The sequence below is a fragment of the Melanerpes formicivorus genome, unplaced genomic scaffold, assembly GCF_026170545.1.
Source record: "Melanerpes formicivorus ecotype bairdi unplaced genomic scaffold, bMelFor1.0.p_v2 SCAF_257, whole genome shotgun sequence".
NCBI lineage: Eukaryota > Metazoa > Chordata > Aves > Piciformes > Picidae > Melanerpes > Melanerpes formicivorus.
In genome coordinates, this window is record NW_027142609.1 from 33,557 (window position 1) to 50,703 (window position 17,147).

Consider the following 17,147-nt stretch of genomic DNA (forward strand, 5'->3'; position numbering starts at 1 on the left):
ACAGCCTCAGCCAGCCTGGGCTTAAACACCTCCAGGGACAGGGCCTCAACCACCTCCCTGGACAACCCATTCCAGGGCTTCACCACTCTCATGGGGAAGAACTTCCTCCTCACCTCCAGCCTCAATCTCCCCACCTCCAGCTTCATTCCATTCCCCCTAGTCCTATCACTACCTGAGATCCTGAGCAGTCCCTCCCCAGCCTTCCTGGAGCCCCCTTCAGATACTGGAAGGCCACAATGAGGTCACCTCGGAGCCTTCTCTTCCACAGGCCCACTAAAAACAGCCAAGTTCTAAACTTGCTGCTTGCTTCTGTGCCTCTCTGTTCCTCAACCAGGCTTATTTCTGCTTGAAGCTGAGAGTAGCTGAATACTGGGAATATTTATCATAGAAGGAAAAGGCCTTCAAGATCATCAAGGCCAGCCATGACCCTAGCACTGCCAAGTCCACCACCAAACCATGGCCCTCAGCACCACCTCTACCCTGCCTTTAAATCCCTCAGGGGATGGGGACTCCACCACTGTCACTGGACCTCCATCCTCCTGACACTCACCCTTCACATCTAGAAGAACATGAATGAAGTCACCCCTCAGGTCCCTCCCAGCTCCATCAACCTTTCCTCAGCAGGGATGAGAGGTTCCACTCCCTTCAGCAGCTTTGTGGCTCTGCACTGGACTAGAGTCCAGCTGTTAACCCAACACTGCAAAGTCCAGTGTCCAGCTGTTAGAATAGAGTAAACCAGGTTGGAAAAGACCTCAAAGATCATCAAGTCCAACCTATCACCCAGCACCATCTGATCAACTAAACCATGGCACCAAGCACCCATCCAGGCTCTTCCTAAACACCTCCAGGGATGGTGACTCCACCACCTCCCTGGGCAGCACATCCCAATGGCCAAGCTCTCTCTCTATGAACTTCTTCCTAACATCCAACCTAAACCTCCCCAGCCTGTAGCTCTGCATGGGGTTGCTGTGGCCAAAGTGCAGCCCCTGGCACTTGGACTTACTGAATGCCATCCTGTTGGACTCTGCCCATCTGTCCAGTCGGTCGAGGTCCCTCTGCAGAGCCCTTCTACCCTCTAACTGACCAACATCTGCTCCTAGCTTGGTGTCATCTGCAAACTTCCTGATGACTGACTCAATCCCCTCATCCAGATCATCAGTGAAGATGTTAAAGAGCACAGGGCCCAGCACTGATCCCTGGGGCACACCACTGGTGCCTGGCTGCCAGCTGGCTGTGGCACCATTCACCACCACTCTCTGGGCTCAGCCTCCAGCCAGTTCCTAACCCAGCTCAGAGTGCTGCTGTCCCAGCCAGGGGCTGACAGCTTGGCCAGCAGTTTGCTGTGGGGGACAGTGTCAAAGGCTTTGCTGCAGTCCAGGCAGACCTCATCCACAGCCTGCCCCACATCCAGCAGGCAGTCCCCTGGGCACAGAAGGAGGTCAGGTAGGAGAGGCAGGACCTGCCCTTCCTAACTCCATGCTGGCTGGGCCTGAGCCCTTGGCCATCCTTCAGGTGTGCAGTGATTGCCCCCAGGATAATCTGCTCCATCCCTTTCCCTGGCACTGAGGTCAGGCTGCCAGGCCTGGAGTTTCCAGGTTCCTCCATCCGACCCTTCTTGTGGATGGGGACCACATTGGCAGCTTCCAGTCACCTGGGACCTCACTGGAGAGCCAGGACTGGAGGAAAATGATGGAGAGCAGCTTGGCAGCTCCTCTGCCAGCTCTCCCAGCACCCTAGGATGGATCCCATCCGGTCCCATGGACTTGGGAGTGTCCAAGTGGCTCAGCAGGTCCCGTCTGGGACCTGTGTCGTGCTGCTTGCCTTCCTGCCTTCACAGCCACCTCAGGAGTTCCCCAGTGTTTGTCATCAGTGGCTTCTCTCAGTATTTGGGCTGGGGTGGAGCCTGTGCCCTTCCCTTTGGCCCCTCCTGTTGCATCAGAGGTTTCCTGTGTTGGATGGTCAGGCACGGGGTGAATCCTCCTCCTGTTGTGGCTGAGCCATTTCCTGCTTGGGCCTGGCAGCTGCTTTCACGCTGCTGACTGGTTTCATCTTGTGGAGAGGCAGAAAAGAAGCTCCAAAAGGCTTTTCCCTTTTGGCTGGAGACTTTGCCTTTAGCACAGCCACCCTTTAGGTGTTCAAGAGGGGACTGGATGTGGCACTTGGTGCCGTGGTTTAGCAGTCATGAGGTGTTGGGTGAGAGGTTGGACTTGATGACCTTTGAGGTCTTTCCCAACCTTATTGATTCAATGAACTCCTAAAACCTCTCTCTGCTGTAAACCTGCAAACTCCTTTGTGAGAAAGAAGTGGTGGGTGAAAAGCTGGCCATGAGCTGGCTGTGTCCTGGGCTGATCCCCAGCAGCAGCAGGGGGAGGGAGGGGATTGTGCCCCTCTGCTCTGCTCACACCCCACCTGCAGTGCTGCTGGGGCCAGCTCTGGAGTCCTCAGCACAGACATGGACTTGGTAGAGCAGGGCAGAGGAGGTCACAGCAATGATGGGAGTGCTGGAAGCCCTCTGCTGTGAGGCCAGGCTGAGAGAGCTGGGCTTCAGCCTGGAGAAGGCTCTAGGCAGACCTTCTGGTGGCCTTTCAGTGCTTAGAGGGGCTGATCGAAAAGCTGGGGGCAGGGTTTTGATCAGGCCCTGCTGCAACAGGACAAGGGATGATGATTTTTAAACTAAAAGAGGGAGATTCAGACTAGACAGAAGGGAAGACATTTCTTTATGCCCAGGTTGCCCAGAGGGGTGGTAGAAGCCCCAAACCTGGAAGCTTTTCAGGGCAGGTGGGCTGGGGATCTGAGCAGCCTGCTCTGGTTGCAGATGTCCTGGCTCACTGTGGGTCTAAGTGACCTTTAGAGGTCCCTTCCAACCCAAACCAGTCTGGGACTCTGTGATTGTAAGAAAACAGATCAAATTGTTGACTCCCCTGGCTGGCTGCTGGTCTGAAGGCAGAGGTTCTCTTCAACATGTTTCTGTCTCCCTATGCTCCCTTGGCCCCTTGGGTCAGAAATACTGAGCCTGTATCACTGAATGCCATCGTGGTGGGGGTTGGAAGGGACCTCTGGGTATCATCATCTGGGTGCCTCAGCCTCTCCTCACAGGATTTGTGCTCCAAATCCCTCACCAGCTTTGTTGCCCTTTGCTGGAACATGTCCAGAGAAGGGCAACAGAGCTGGGGAGGGGTCTGGAGCACAGCCTTGTGAGGAGAGGCTGAGGGAGCTGGGGTTGCTTAGCCTGGAGAGGAGGAGGCTCAGGGGAGACCTCATTGCTGTCTCCAACTACCTGAAGGGAGGTTGTAGCCAGGTGGGGGTTGGTCTCTTCTCCCAGGCAACCAGCACCAGAACAAGAGGACACAGTCTCCAGCTGTGCCAGGGGAGGTTTAGGCTGGAGGTGAGGAAGAAGTTCTTCCCAGCAAGAGAGATTGGCCATGGGAATGTGCTGCCCAGGGAGGTGGTGGAGTCACCATCCCTGGAGGTGTTTAGGAAGAGCCTGGCTGGGGTGCTTGGTGCCATGATTAGATGGTGCTGGGTGATAGGTTGGACTTGATGATCTCTAAGGTCTCTTCCAACCTGGTTAATTCTATCTTACTCCTATTCCTTTTCTCCTCCCTCCCCTTTCCTTCCTTTTCTCCTCCCTCCCCTTTCCTTCCTTTTCTCCTCCCTCCCCTTTCCTTCCTTTTCTCCTCCCTCCCCTTTCCTTCCTTTTCTCCTCCCTCCCCTTTCCTTCCTTTTCTCCTCACTCCCCTTTCCTTCCTTTTCTCCTCCCTCCCCTTTCCTTCCTTTTCTCCTCCCTCCCCTTTCCTTCCTTTTCTCCTCCCTCCCCTTTCCTTCCTTTTCTCCTCATCCAGTCCAACTCCCTCTGCTAAAAGAGGGGTACCCACAGCAGGCTGCTCAGGATCACAGTGCCCAGGTGGGGTTGGAATCTCTCCAGAGCAGGAGACTCCACAACCTCTCTCTGGGCAGCCTGCTCCAGGGCTCCAGCACCCTCACACCAAAGACTTTTCTTCTCCTGTTGGCATGGAACCTCCTGGGTTCCAGTTGGGGCCTGTCACTGGGCACCACTGCAGAGGGTCTTGCCCTATCCATGTTGTGAGAAGAGATTGTCCTCCTTGAGCTCATTATGGGCTGCCTCAGAAGCACTGGGCTCCAAGTTAGATGTTTTTGGGTTTGTTTCTTAACTTCTGGCCTTTGTCTTTCAGGTTTGACATCAAGAAGTAAAAAACAGTTCTTCAAGCTCCTGAGGAAGATGCCATTTGTTGGGGCCATTGTAAGTGTTTGGACAACTTCTGCTCTTCATCTTAGCCCAGAGCCTTCTTTCAGCCTGCTCAGCTCTCTCTCTCCCTCAGAACTTGAGAGTTCTGTGTACTTTGTCATGTTGCTGTGGTCATAGTGATCCAAGATAAGCTGGAGAGATATGGGTTTGATGGGTGCCCTGTGCAGTGGAGAAAGGAATTGGTTGCATGATTGCACACAAAGGGTAGTGGTTAATGGTTTCATGTCCAGAGGGAGATGGGTGACAAGTGGTTGCCCTCCATGGGTCTGTACTGGGACCAGTGCTGTACTCTATCTTCATCCATGGTAATAGAATACAATTAACCAGGTTGGAAGAGACCTTAGAGATCATCAAGTCCAACCTATCACCCACCACCATCTAATCAACTAAACCATGGCACCAAGCACCCCAGCCAGGCTCTTCCTAAACACCTCCAGGGATGGAGACTCCACCACCTCCCTGGGCAGCACATTCCCATGGCCAATCTCTCTTGCTGGGAAGAATTTCTTCCTAACCTCCAGCCTAAACCTCCCCTGGCACAGCTGGAGACTGTGTCCTCTTGTTCTGGTGCTGCTTGCCTGGGAGAAGAGACCAACCCCCACCTGGCTACAACCTCCCTTCTGGGAATTGCAGACAGCAATGAGGTCTCCCCTGAGCCTCCTCTTCTCCAGGCTAAGCAACCCCAGCTCCCTCAGCCTCTCCTCACAGGGCTGTGCTCCAGACCCCTCCCCAGCTTTCTTGCCCTTCTCTGGACACCTTCCAGCTTCTCAACATCTTTCCTAACCTGAGGAGCCCAGAACTGGACACAGGACTCAAGGTGTGGCCTTTCTAACAGGCAGACAAAAAACCCATACCAGCAGCAGAGAGCAAGTCCCTAAAATTCACCTTATCAAGGGCAACTCAAGCTAGGTGGTGAAAGAACACAACTCAGAAGGGGGTTGTGGTCCCTTCCAGGTAAAACAGATCAAGCTGTGCATTGCCTGATCCTTAAGTCAACAGCATTCTAAACCCTAACAGACTGAAGGAGTTGGGGCTGTTCAGTCTGCAGAAGAGAAGGCTCTGAGGTGACCTCATTGTGGCCTTCCAGTATCTGAAGGGGGCTACAGGAAGGCTGGGGAGGGACTTTTGAGGGTGTCAGGGAGGGATAGGATTGGGGGGGATGGAATGAAGCTGGAGGTGGGGAGATTCAGGCTGGAGGTGAGGAGGAAGTTGTTCCCCATGAGAGTGGTGAAGCCCTGGAATGGGTTGTCCAGGGAGGTGGTTGGGGCCCTGTCCCTGGAGGTGTTTAAGGCCAGGCTGGCTGAGGCTCTGGCCAGGCTGATCTAGTGTGGGGTGTCCCTGGGCATGGCAGGGGGGTTGGAACTAGCTGATCCTTGTGGTCCCTTCCAACCCTGACTGATACTGTGATACTCTGATTTCTGGGTTCCAGATGTTATGCAGGAAAGAAACCCCCCCCCCAACCAGACCCTCAACCTTCCAAATGCTAAAGCCTGGCTCCTATTAATGATTACCCAGAGCTCTGTGGACCTTTGTGCCATCCAGGTCACCACTGCTAGCAGGTCTCTGAGCTCTGAACTCATCAGGGCAAGTTATCTGATGGGTAAACAAAAAGAGTTATCCTTCCACATTGCTCACCTAGGAACTGGCTGCAGCTGGCCCTTGCTCAAGAGGAGGATGTTGTTTCAGAGGAACTCAAGTTCAGTCCTGTCCCCCCACTAATGGATTCATGGAATGGTTTAGGTTGGAAGGCACCTTGCAGATCATCTAGTGGCAGGAGTTCAAGAGGGGATTGGATGTGGCACTTGGTGCCATGGTCTAGTCATGAGGTCTGTGCTGACAAGTTGGACTTGATGATCTTTGAGGTCTCTTCCAACCTTGGTGATCCTGTGTGTGAGGAGCTGTGACCTTTGCTGTGCTCTTTGGTCACAGAGCTGCAGCAGTTCCTGTCTGGCTGTGGCAGTGAGGTCAGCCTTGCATGCAGCTCCCCAGCTGGGTATCGTGGGAGCAGTGCCACTCCTGACAGGGTTTTCCTTGCTTTTTAGATTCAAAAGAAGATTGATGCTGCCTTGCAGGATGTCACTTCCAGCTTATCCTTCCTGAAAGATGAAAAGGATTATGTCAGAACTCTGCCAGAACGAGGCCTGAGCCAGGCTGAAGTGCTGGAGAAGATGAAAGAGTACAGCTCCAAAGGTAGGAATGAGTGTGAGGCTGTGCTGCAGCACAGCTGGGGCTCCTTCATAGACCTAGCATTAGACTTACTCTCTGAAATAGAAGAGAATTAACCAGGTTGGAAAAGAGCTTTGAGACCATCAAGTCCAACCTATCACCCAGCACCATCTGATCAACTAAACCATGGCACCAAGCACCCCAGCCAGGCTCTTCCTAAACACCTCCAGTGATGGTGACTCCACCACCTCCCTGGGCAGCACATCCCAACGGCCAATCTCTCTTGCTGGAAGGAACTTCTTCCTAACCTCCAGCTTAAACCTCCCCTGGCACAGCTTGAGACTGTGTGCTCTTGTTCTGCTGCTGCTTGCCTGGGATGCATTGCTAAAAGGCCCATCACGGCTGCAGGCACCAGGACAGGTCAGAGGCTGCCCTGCTGGAAAGCAGCTCCACAGAGGAAGACCTTGGAGTGCTGCTGGACAGCAAGCTCTGCAGGGGACAGCAATGTGCCCTGGGGGCCAAGAGAGCCAATGGGGTCCTGGGGTGCAGCAAGAAAAGTGTGGCCAGCAGGGCTGGGGAGGTTCTGCTCCCCCTCTGCTCTGCCCTGCTGAGACCACACCTGGAATGCTGTGTCCAGTCTTGGGCTCCCCAGTTCAAGAGAGACAGAGACCTGCTGGAGAGAGCCCAACAGAGAGCCAGGAGGATGCTTAGGGAACTTGAGCATCTCCCCTATGGAGAGAGACTGAGAGCCCTGGGGCTGTTTGGTCTGGAGAAGAGAAGGCTGAGAGGGGATCTGATCAGTGCCTATCAATAGCTGAGGGGTGGGGGGCAAGTGGAGGGGGCCAAGATCCTTTGGGTGGTGCACAGTGCTAAGCCAAGGAACAATGGAGACAAAGTGGAACAGAGAAGGTTTCAGCTCAACATGAGGAGAAACTTCTTTGCAGTGAGGGTGCCAGAGCCCTGGAGCAGGCTGCCCAGAGAGGTTGTGGAGTCTCCTTCTCTGGAGGCTTTCAAACCCCACCTGGATGCATTCCTGTGCTGACTGCCCTTAGGTGACCCTGCTTTTGGCAGGTTGGATTGCATTACCTCTTGAGCTCCTTTCCAGCCTCTAATGTACTGTGATACCCTGAAAATGCCTTTTAAGACACTGAGAAACCTTGAAAATGCCAATAAGGAAGGCAAGGTCATGATGATGTGCTGGCTTGGGTCCACAGAAGCACTGTCTGCAACTTAATGGAGTTGCTTCCCTCATGTAAGCATCCCCACCCTGACTTGCCTACCTGTTGCTCCTAATGAGTCAGTTTGGGTGACTTGGTGGCCAGAGAAGACCTGACTGTGTTGCTCCTATCCCAAACAGGAGAGGTGCCTTGAATTCTGGAGGGAAGGGATGGCCTCTGGAGGGGCTTGGACAAGCTGCAGAACTGGGCCCAAGCCAACCTCATGAAGTTCAACAAGGCCAAGGGCAAGGTCCTGCACCTGGGTCAGGGCAATCCCCAGCACAAATCCAGGCTGGGAGAGGAGTGGCTGGAGAGCAGTCTGGAGGAGAAGGACTTGGGGGTGTCAGCTGGTGACAAACTCCCCAGGAGCCAGCAGTGGTCCCTGGCAGCCCAGCAGGCAGCTGTGTGCTGGGCTGCATCCAGAGCAGGGAGAGCAGCAGCACAGGGAGGGGATTCTGCCCCTCTGCTCTGCCCTGGTGAGACCCCACCTGGAGAACTGCCTCCAGTTCTGGTGCCCCCCCCAGCAAAAGAGGGACATGGAGCTTCTGGAGCAGGTCCAGAGGAGGCCACCAAGGTGATCAGAGGGCTGGAGAACCTCCACTATGGGAACTAGGCTGAGGCAGTTGGGGCTGTTCAGCCTGGAGAGAAGAAGGCTCTGAGGAGATCATAGAGCAGCCTTCCATCACCTGAAGGGAGCCTGCAGGAAAGCTGGGGAGGGCCTTTTTCCTAGGGCTTGTAGTGATAGGATGTTAGGGGATGGATTGAAGTTTGAGGAGGGCAGATGCAGGCTGGAGATGAGGAGGAAACTCTTTCCAGTGAGGCTGGGGAGACACTGGAACAGGTTGCTCAGGGAGGTTGTTGGTATCCCTTCCCTGGAGGTGTTCAAGGCCAGGCTGGATGAGACCTTGAGCAGCCTGGGCTAGTGGGAGGTGGTGTTGGAAGCAGATGATCTTTAAGGTCCCTTCCTCCCTAAACCATTCAGAGAACCTCTACATTTCCCCTGGGACAGTTCACTTCCTCCAGACTCAGTTTCACAGCCAAGTACCCTGTAACAACTTCCTCCTCTTCTTCCCTGTCTTGCTTATGCTTCTCCTATTCCCCTCTCCTTGCCTTGGAGAGTTGCTTGGAAGTGTGGGCTGGGCTGTGACAGCCTTCCCCTTCTCTCTGCTTGGGAGGGTGGGAGAACTTTGAGAGGCATCCAGCCCTGTTGGGGCTGCTTTCAGCAGTGCCAGCTTGGCCCTTTCCATCTCTCCTCAGCTCCCTGGGCTTGCTGGGTGCCCTTTGAAAAAGTGGCTTTAACTTGAGCCAGTTTAGGGCTCAGCTGGTTGGGCAGCAGTCTGGGGGGGCCAGCAGTGGGGGGATTAAAGTGGATTACACATTAATGTAAGTGCTTGCTTCAGCTGGGGGGGGTTTGTCTGCTGACTCCTCACTCCTGCTTTCCTTGCTGTTTGCTAAGCCCATGGGATGCACCATCCACACACACACAGAGCTGTCCCTGTGGCACAGAAGTCACAGAGTGGTACAGTCATAGGTGAAAAAGACTTTTCAGATCATCACAAAATGTTTGGGGTGGGAAGGGATCTCCAGAGTTTGAGTCCAGCCCCCACCCCCCTGCCAGGGCAGGATCACCTAGAGCAGCTTACACAGGGATGCTTCCAGGTGGGTTTGGGATGCCCCAGAGGAAGAGACTCCACAACCTCTCTGGGCAGCCTGCTCCAGGGCTCTGACACCCTCACAGTGAAAAGCTGTTTTCTTTGTCTGCAGCTTGCACCCCCTGTGCTGCAGCTTGCACCCACTGCCCCTGGTACTGTCACTGGACCTCCCTGAGCTCTCCATCCTCCTGACACTCACCCTTCACATCTAGAAGAACATGAATGAAGTCACCCCTCAGTTTCCTCCCAGCTCCCTCAACCTTTCCTCAGCAGGGAGGAGAGGTTCTACTCCCTTCAGCAGCTTTGTGGCTCTGCACTGGACTAGAGTCCAGCTGTTAACCCAACACTGCCAAGTCCAGTGTCCAGCTGTTAGAATAGAGTAAACCAGGTTGGAAAAGACCTCAAAGATCATCAAGTCCAACCTATCACCCAGCACCATCTGATCAACTAAACCATGGCACCAAGCACCCAGCCAGGCTCTTCCTAAACACCTCCAGGGATGGTGACTCCACCACCTCCCTGGGCAGCCAATTACTCTCTGGGAAGAACTTCTTCCTCACCTCCAGCCTGAACCTCCCCTGGCACAGCTTGAGACTGTGTCCTCTTGTTCTGGTGCTGCTGGCCTGGCAGAAGAGACCAACCCCCACCTGGCTACAACCTCCCTTCAGGGAGTTGGAGAGAGCAATGAGGTCTCCCCTGAGCCTCCTCTTCTCCAGGCTAAGCAACCCCAGCTCCCTCAGCCTCTCCTCAGCAGGGAGGAAAGGTTCCCCTCCCTTCAGCACACTACTGGCTCCTGTTCAGCTGCTGTCAACCAGTTCCCCCAGGTCCCTCTCTGCCTGGCTGCTCTCAGCCCCTCTGCCCCCAGCCTGTAGCTCTGCCTGGGGTTGCTGTGGCCAAAGAGCAGCACCTGGCATTTGGACTTACTGAATGCCATCCTGTTGGGCTCATGAATAGGCCTGCCAGTAACACCTCTGTTGGGTGCCTCAGTGCTCAGACTGCCTCATGAGCAACCTCTGCAGCCAGAGCAGACTGCAGCCTCCTGCAATAGTCAGAGAACAGCTGATCAATACTTAACAAAAATACACTGGGCAACAGAGCAAGCAGTAGCCAAGAAGCTAAGCTCACCCTCACCTTGAAGACAAGCTCCATCCCATTTTGTTCCTTGCAGGGAAGGGAGTTGTGCAGCCTGCAGGAAAGACCTTCTGGCTTTCTCAAACTCCCTGAGAGGAGGTTGGAGCCAGCTGGGGATTGCTCTTTTCTCCCAAGGAACAAGTGACAGGGGAAAAAGAAAAGGCCTCAGGTTGCACCAGGAGAAGGTTAGGTTGGGCTTTAGGAACAATTTCTTCCTTGGGTAGTCTGTCAAGGCCTGGAACAGGCTGCCCAGGGCAGTGGTGGAGTCCTCATCCCTGGAGGGATTTAAAGGCAGGGTAGAGGTGGTGCTGAGGGCCATGGTTTGGTGGTGGGCTTGGCAGTGTTGGGCTGGGTGCTGCACATTGGCCACAGCAACCCCAGGCAGTGCTACAGGCTGGGGGCAGAGTGGCTGAGAGCAGCCAGGCAGAGAGGGACCTGGGGGTGCTGGTTGATAGGAGGCTGAACATGAGCCTGCAGTGTGCCCAGGTGACCAAGAAGGCCAAGGGCATCCTGGCCTGCATCAGGAACAGTGTGGCCAGCAGGAGCAGGGAGGTCATTCTGCCCCTGGACTCAGCACTGCTTAGGCCACACCTTGAGTCCTGTGTCCAGTTCTGGGCTGCTCAGGTCAGGAAAGATGTTGAGATGCTGGAAGGTGTCCAGAGAAGGGCAAGAAAGCTGGGGAGGGGTCTGGAGCACAGCCCTGTGAGGAGAGGCTGAGGGAGCTGGGGTTGCTTAGCCTGGAGAAGAGGAGGCTCAGGAGAGACCTTCTTGCTGTCTGCAACTCCCTGAAGGGAGGTTGTAGCCAGGTGGGGGTTGGTCTCTTCTGCCAGGCAAGCAGCACCAGAAGAAGAGGACACAGTCTCAAGCTGTGCCAGGGGAGGTTTAGGCTGGATGGTAGGAAGAAGTTCTTCCCAGCAAGAGAGATTGGCCATTGGGATGTGCTGCTCAGGGAGGTGGTGGAGTCACCATCCCTGCAGGTGTTGAAGAGGGAATTGGATGTGGCACTTGGTGCCATGGTTCAGTAGTCCTGAGGTGTTGGGTGACAGGTTGGATCTGATGATCCTTGAGGTCTTTTCCAACCTTACTGATTCCAGGAGTGTTTGCTACAGGATGTGCCTAACTGCTTTTAAATCCCTCAAGGCACGGGGACTGAGTCCACCACTGCCCTGAGCAGCCTGGTCCAGGGCTTGACAATGCTTTCAGGGAAGAAGTTGTTCCTCATGTCCAACCTGAATCTCCTCTGGTGCAACTTGAGGCCATTTCCTCTTTTCTTGCTGCTTGCTGCTTGGGAGAAGAGAGCAGCTCCCCCCTGGCTCCAACCTACTTTCAGGGAGTGAGGTCTCCCTTGGTTCTCCTTTTCTCCAGGCCAAACCATAATTGTTTCTCCTGAGTGACACCTCCAAAGCTGAATCTTCCTCTGCAGAGCTGGTGAGGGGCCTCCTCTGGGCTCCTCCTGGTGCTTTCAGAGGGGAGGCCTTTGCCAGCAGTGTGCTCTTCTCTTGCAGGGGACGTGCGCTGGCAGGATGGGAGAGTCTCTGGCACTGTGTACAGTGGAGAAGAGAAGCTCACCCAACTCCTGGTGAAGGTAAAGTGCAAGCAGCCTCACTGTGCATCTTCAGCCTCACCAGAACCCATGCAACACTCTCCCAGCATCCTTCAGAATAAGTAGGCAAGATCTGCAATGTGAGACTGCCCAGCTCTGAAGACAGAGCTTAGGGGGAGCCCAGGTGGAAGGGGGATTGCAAGCAAAGCATCTGAAAGTGATCAGGGGGCTGGAGCACCTCTGCTAGGAGGACAGCCTGAGGGAGCTGGGGATGAGGAGGCTCCAGGGAGACCTTCCAGTACCTGAGGGGGGCCTACAAGAAGGCTGCAGAGGGACTGATGACAGTGATAGGACAAGGGGAAGTGGTTTGAAACTAGAGGAGACTTAGATTGGATGTTAGGAACAAGTTCTGCACCAGGAGGGTGGTGGAACACTGCAGCAGGTTGCCCAGGGAGGTGGTTGTGACTCCTTCCCTGGAGATACTCAAGGTGAGGCTCAATGAAGCTCTGAGCAACCTGATCTGGTGGAGGATGTCCCTGCTGACTGCAGGGGGGTTGGACTGGGTGAGCTTTGGAGGTGCCTCCCAACCCAAACCATTCTATGATTTGGGCTGTGAAAACACCAGGTAGAGACCAGCAGGGGAGAGCAGAGGGGAGAGCAGGGAGGGCTGAGCAGGCTCCCAGCAGGGGAGAGCAGAGGGGAGAGCAGAGAGGGCTGAGCAGGCTCTCAAAGCAGGGGAGAGCAGAGAGGGCTGAGCAGGCTCTCAAAGCAGGGGAGAGCAGAGAGGGCTGAGCAGGCTCCCAGCAGGGGAGAGCAGAGGGGAGAGCAGAGAGGGCTGAGCAGGCTCCCAAAGCAGGGGAGAGCAGAGGGGAGAGCAGAGAGAGCTGAGCAGGCTCCCAAAGCAGGGGAGAGCAGAGAGGGCTGAGCAGGCTCCCAGCAGGGGAGAGCAGAGGGGAGAGCAGAGAGGGCTGAGCAGGCTCCCAAAGCAGGGGAGAGGAGAGAGGGCTGAGCAGGCTCCCAAAGCAGGGGAGAGGAGAGAGGGCTGAGCAGGCTCCCAAAGCAGGGGAGAGCAGAGGGGAGAGCAGAGAGAGCTGAGCAGGCTCCCAAAGCAGGGGAGAGCAGAGAGGGCTGAGCAGGCTCCCAGCAGGGGAGAGCAGAGGGGAGAGCAGAGAGGGCTGAGCAGGCTCCCAAAGCAGGGGAGAGCAGAGGGGAGAGCAGAGAGGGCTGAGCAGGCTCCCAAAGCAGGGGAGAGCAGAGGGGAGAGCAGAGAGAGCTGAGCAGGCTCCCAAAGCAGGGGAGAGCAGAGAGGGCTGAGCAGGCTCCCAGCAGGGGAGAGCAGAGGGGAGAGCAGAGAGGGCTGAGCAGGCTCCCAAAGCAGGGGAGAGGAGAGAGGGCTGAGCAGGCTCCCAAAGCAGGGGAGAGGAGAGAGGGCTGAGCAGGCTCCCAAAGCAGGGGAGAGCAGAGGGGAGAGCAGAGAGAGCTGAGCAGGCTCCCAAAGCAGGGGAGAGCAGAGAGGGCTGAGCAGGCTCCCAGCAGGGGAGAGCAGTGGGGAGAGCAGAGAGGGCTGAGCAGGCTCCCAAAGCAGGGGAGAGCAGAGAGGGCTGAGCAGGCTCCCAAAGCAGGGGAGAGCAGGGAGGGCTGAGCAGGCTCCCAAAGCAGGGGAGAGCAGTGGGGAGAGCAGAGAGGGCTGAGCAGGCTCCCAAAGCAGGGGAGAGCAGGGAGGGCTGAGCAGGCTCCCAAAGCAGGGGAGAGCAGAGAGGGCTGAGCAGGCTCCCAGCAGAGGAGAGCAGAGAGGGCTGAGCAGGCTCCCAAAGCAGGGGAGAGCAGAGAGGGCTGAGCAGGCTCTCAAAGCAGGGGAGAGCAGAGAGGGCTGAGCAGGCTCTCAAAGCAGGGGAGAGCAGAGAGGGCTGAGCAGGCTCCCAAAGCAGGGGAGAGCAGAGAGGGCTGAGCAGGCTCTCAAAGCAGAGGAGAGCAGAGAGGGCTGAGCAGGCTCCCAAAGCAGGGGAGAGCAGAGAGGGCTGAGCAGGCTCCCAAAGCAGGGGAGAGCAGGGAGGGCTGAGCAGGCTCCCAGCAGAGGAGAGCAGAGAGGGCTGAGCAGGCTCCCAGCAGGGGAGAGCAGAGAGGGCTGAGCAGGCTCCCAGCAGGGGAGAGCAGGGAGGGCTGAGCAGGCTCCCAGCAGGGGAGAGCAGGGAGGGCTGAGCAGGCTCCCAGCAGGGGAGAGCAGAGGGGAGAGCAGAGAGGGCTGAGCAGGCTCCCAGCAGGGGAGAGCAGGGAGGGCTGAGCAGGCTCCCAGCAGGGGAGAGCAGGGAGGGCTGAGCAGGCTCCCAGCAGGGGAGAGCAGGGAGGGCTGAGCAGGCTCCCAGCAGGGGAGAGCAGAGGGGAGAGCAGGGAGGGCTGAGCAGGCTCCCAGCAGGGGAGAGCAGGGAGGGCTGAGCAGGCTCCCAGCAGGGGAGAGCAGGGAGGGCTGAGCAGGCTCCCAGCAGGGGAGAGCAGTGGGGAGAGCAGGGAGGGCAGAGCAGGCTCCCAAAGCAGGGGAGAGCAGGGAGGGCTGAGCAGGCTCCCAGCAGGGGAGAGCAGTGGGGAGAGCAGAGAGGGCTGAGCAGGCTCCCAGCAGAGGAGATTCTGTTTTGAGTATGAAACTGCTGTGTTTTGAGTTCCATTCTGTTTAAGGGGGAACTGAACCCCGAGGAAAGGCTTGGAGGCCACAGACCAGCTTCCCCAAGCCCCCCCAGCTGTGTCTGTGCTGCAGGCTGGAGTGAAGCTACTCTTGACTCTCCTGTTACCAGCAGAGTTTGGGCTGGAGCAGCTTCACTGAGCCACACTTGCATTCCTCTTGGTTTAAGTGAAAGAAACCCAACAGCCCAGAAGCCTGTGAATGGTTTCTTGGTGGTGCTTCCTGCTCCAGACCTTACAGCAGTGCAGCTCTGCCCTGCCTGCCCTGGTGCCTTTGTTAGGCCTGGTTAGCTCCTCAGGACCATTTCTCTTGGAGAAGGTTGGAACACAGACCAGCCAAAGCTCTGCTCTCAGACCTCTACATCAAGAGGGTTTGGGGTTTTTGTTTGCTAGAAGGGGAACTCCTGACCCCCTTGCTGCTGGCAGCAGCTTTTCCAGCAGCTGCAATGAGCTCTGGTTTGCTGTTTTCTTCTGCACTTGGACTTTTGCTTTGCCCCTTCTGGAGGAACTTAAAGCTCAGAGCAGCCTTTCTGGGGGGGGGAGGTCCTCAGCTTGGAGTGTCCCAGAAACATTCCCTCTGTTTGTGCTGCTTTGTTCTCCTCAGTGTCTTCCCACAGGCCTGCAGCTGTGACTGCAGGGGGCTGGGGCTGGGGCTGGCATGTCTCAGCTTTATCCTGGCATCCCACTGAGTGCAGGAGGAGCACAAGACAGAGGCTTCCACAGCTGCTTTTTGTTGTGGAGGACATTGGTGCTTTCCTAGCTGCTACACAGCATTCCCCTTGGAGGGGAAGCTTTGCCAGCACTGATTCTGCAGAGCAGAAGGGTTTGGGTCAGCTTCTCACAGCTCCTTGGGAAGAGGACCACACGAGGCCTGCATGATCATAGTGTCATAGTATCAGTCAGGGTTGGAAGGGACCACAAGGATCAGCTAGTTCCAACCCCCCTGCCATGGGCAGGGACACCCCACACTAGATCAGCCTGGCCAGAGCCCAGAGCCTCAGCCAGCCTGGGCTTAAACACCCCCAGGGCTGGGGCCCCAACCACCTCCCTGGACAACACATTCCAGGGCTTCACCACTCTCATGGGGAAGAACTTCCTCCTCACCTCCAGCCTCAATCTCCCCACCTCCAGCTTCATTCCATTCCCCCTAGTCCTATCACTGCCTGAGATCCTGAGCAGTCCCTCCCCAGCCTTCTTGGAGCCCCCTTCAGATACTGGAAGGCCACAATGAGGTCACCTCGGAGCCTTCTCTTCTCCAGACTGAACAGCCCCAACTCCCTCAGTCTGTCCTCACAGGAGAGCAGCTCCAGCCCTCTGATCATCCTTGTGGCCCTTCTCTGGACACCTTCCAGCACCTCCACATCCCTCTTGTCATAGGGGCTCCAGAACTGGAGGCAGTACTCCAGGTGGGGTCTCACCAGAGCTGAGCAGAGGGGGAGAATCACCTCCCTTGCCCTGCTGGCCACACTTCTCCTGCTGCAGCCCAGGATCTGATTGGCTTTCTGGGCTGCAAGTGCACACTGAGAGCTCCTGGTGAGCTTCTCCTCCCCCAGCACCCCCAAGGCTCTCTCCTCAGGGCTGCTTTCCAGCCAGTCCCTGCCCAGCATGCATTTGTGCCTGGGATTGCCTCCACCCAGCTGCAGGACCCTGCCCTTGCTCTTGTTGAACCTCCTGAGGTTGGCTTGTGCCCACCCCTCCAGCCTGTCCAGGTCCCTCTGGATGGCCTCCCTTCCCTCCAGCCTGTCTGCTGCACCACACAGCTTGGTGTCAGCAGCAAACTTGCTGAGGGTGCACTCAGTGCCACTGTCCCTGGCACCCACAGAGATGTTGAACAAGCCTGGTGCCAGGACTGATCCCTGAGGGACTCTGCTTGTCCCTGGCCTCCACTGGGACATGGAGCCATGGACAGCCACTCTTTGGGTGCAGCCATCAAGCCAGTTCCTTATCCATCTAGTGGTCACCCATCCAACCCATGTGTCACCAGCCTGGAGACCAGGCTGTGGTGCGGGACAGTGTCGAAGGCTTTGCTCAGGCCCAGGTAAAGGACATCAGCTGCTCGCCCCTCAGCTATCAATGTTGTCACCTGTGCAGAGAAGGCCACCAGGCTGGTCAGGCAGGATTTGCCCTTGGTGAAGCCATGCTGACTGTTCCCAATCACCTCTTTGCAGCAGGAGATCTTCTCAGTATCACTAAGGTTGGAAGAGATCTCCAAGATCATCGAGTCCAACCTGTATCTCATCGTATATCACCCCGAATGCAACATCACATCTGGTGCTACAAAACCACTCCAGAGGCCAGAATGCCCTGGAAAAACAAACAGTTTGCTCTGCTCTTTCCTTTCCTTTGTTTGCCTCTCAGCCACAGCTTCCCAGCTTGTGGTATTTGCTGGCAGCAGGAGTGAGGTCCAAGGAGAGCTGCAGCCCTGTTACAGCTCCGTCTCCCTGATGGGCTCTCAACTCTGCCCTGATAATCCAAGCTTACCTTTCTCCTTTTGCTCT

The 17,147-nt window shown here is 56.2% G+C and overlaps 1 protein-coding gene across 1 annotated transcript in view; it reads left to right on the plus strand.

The window, feature by feature from the left end:
- SGPL1 (sphingosine-1-phosphate lyase 1) overlaps window positions 1-17,147 on the plus strand; it is a 56,287-nt gene that overhangs the window by 18,825 nt on the left and 20,315 nt on the right. The window contains exons 3-5 of the mRNA XM_068169980.1: window positions 4,194-4,261; window positions 6,310-6,457; window positions 11,939-12,018. Of these exons, the coding sequence (XP_068026081.1) occupies window positions 4,194-4,261; window positions 6,310-6,457; window positions 11,939-12,018 (296 nt within the window). The remainder of the gene's footprint in view (window positions 1-4,193; window positions 4,262-6,309; window positions 6,458-11,938; window positions 12,019-17,147) is intronic.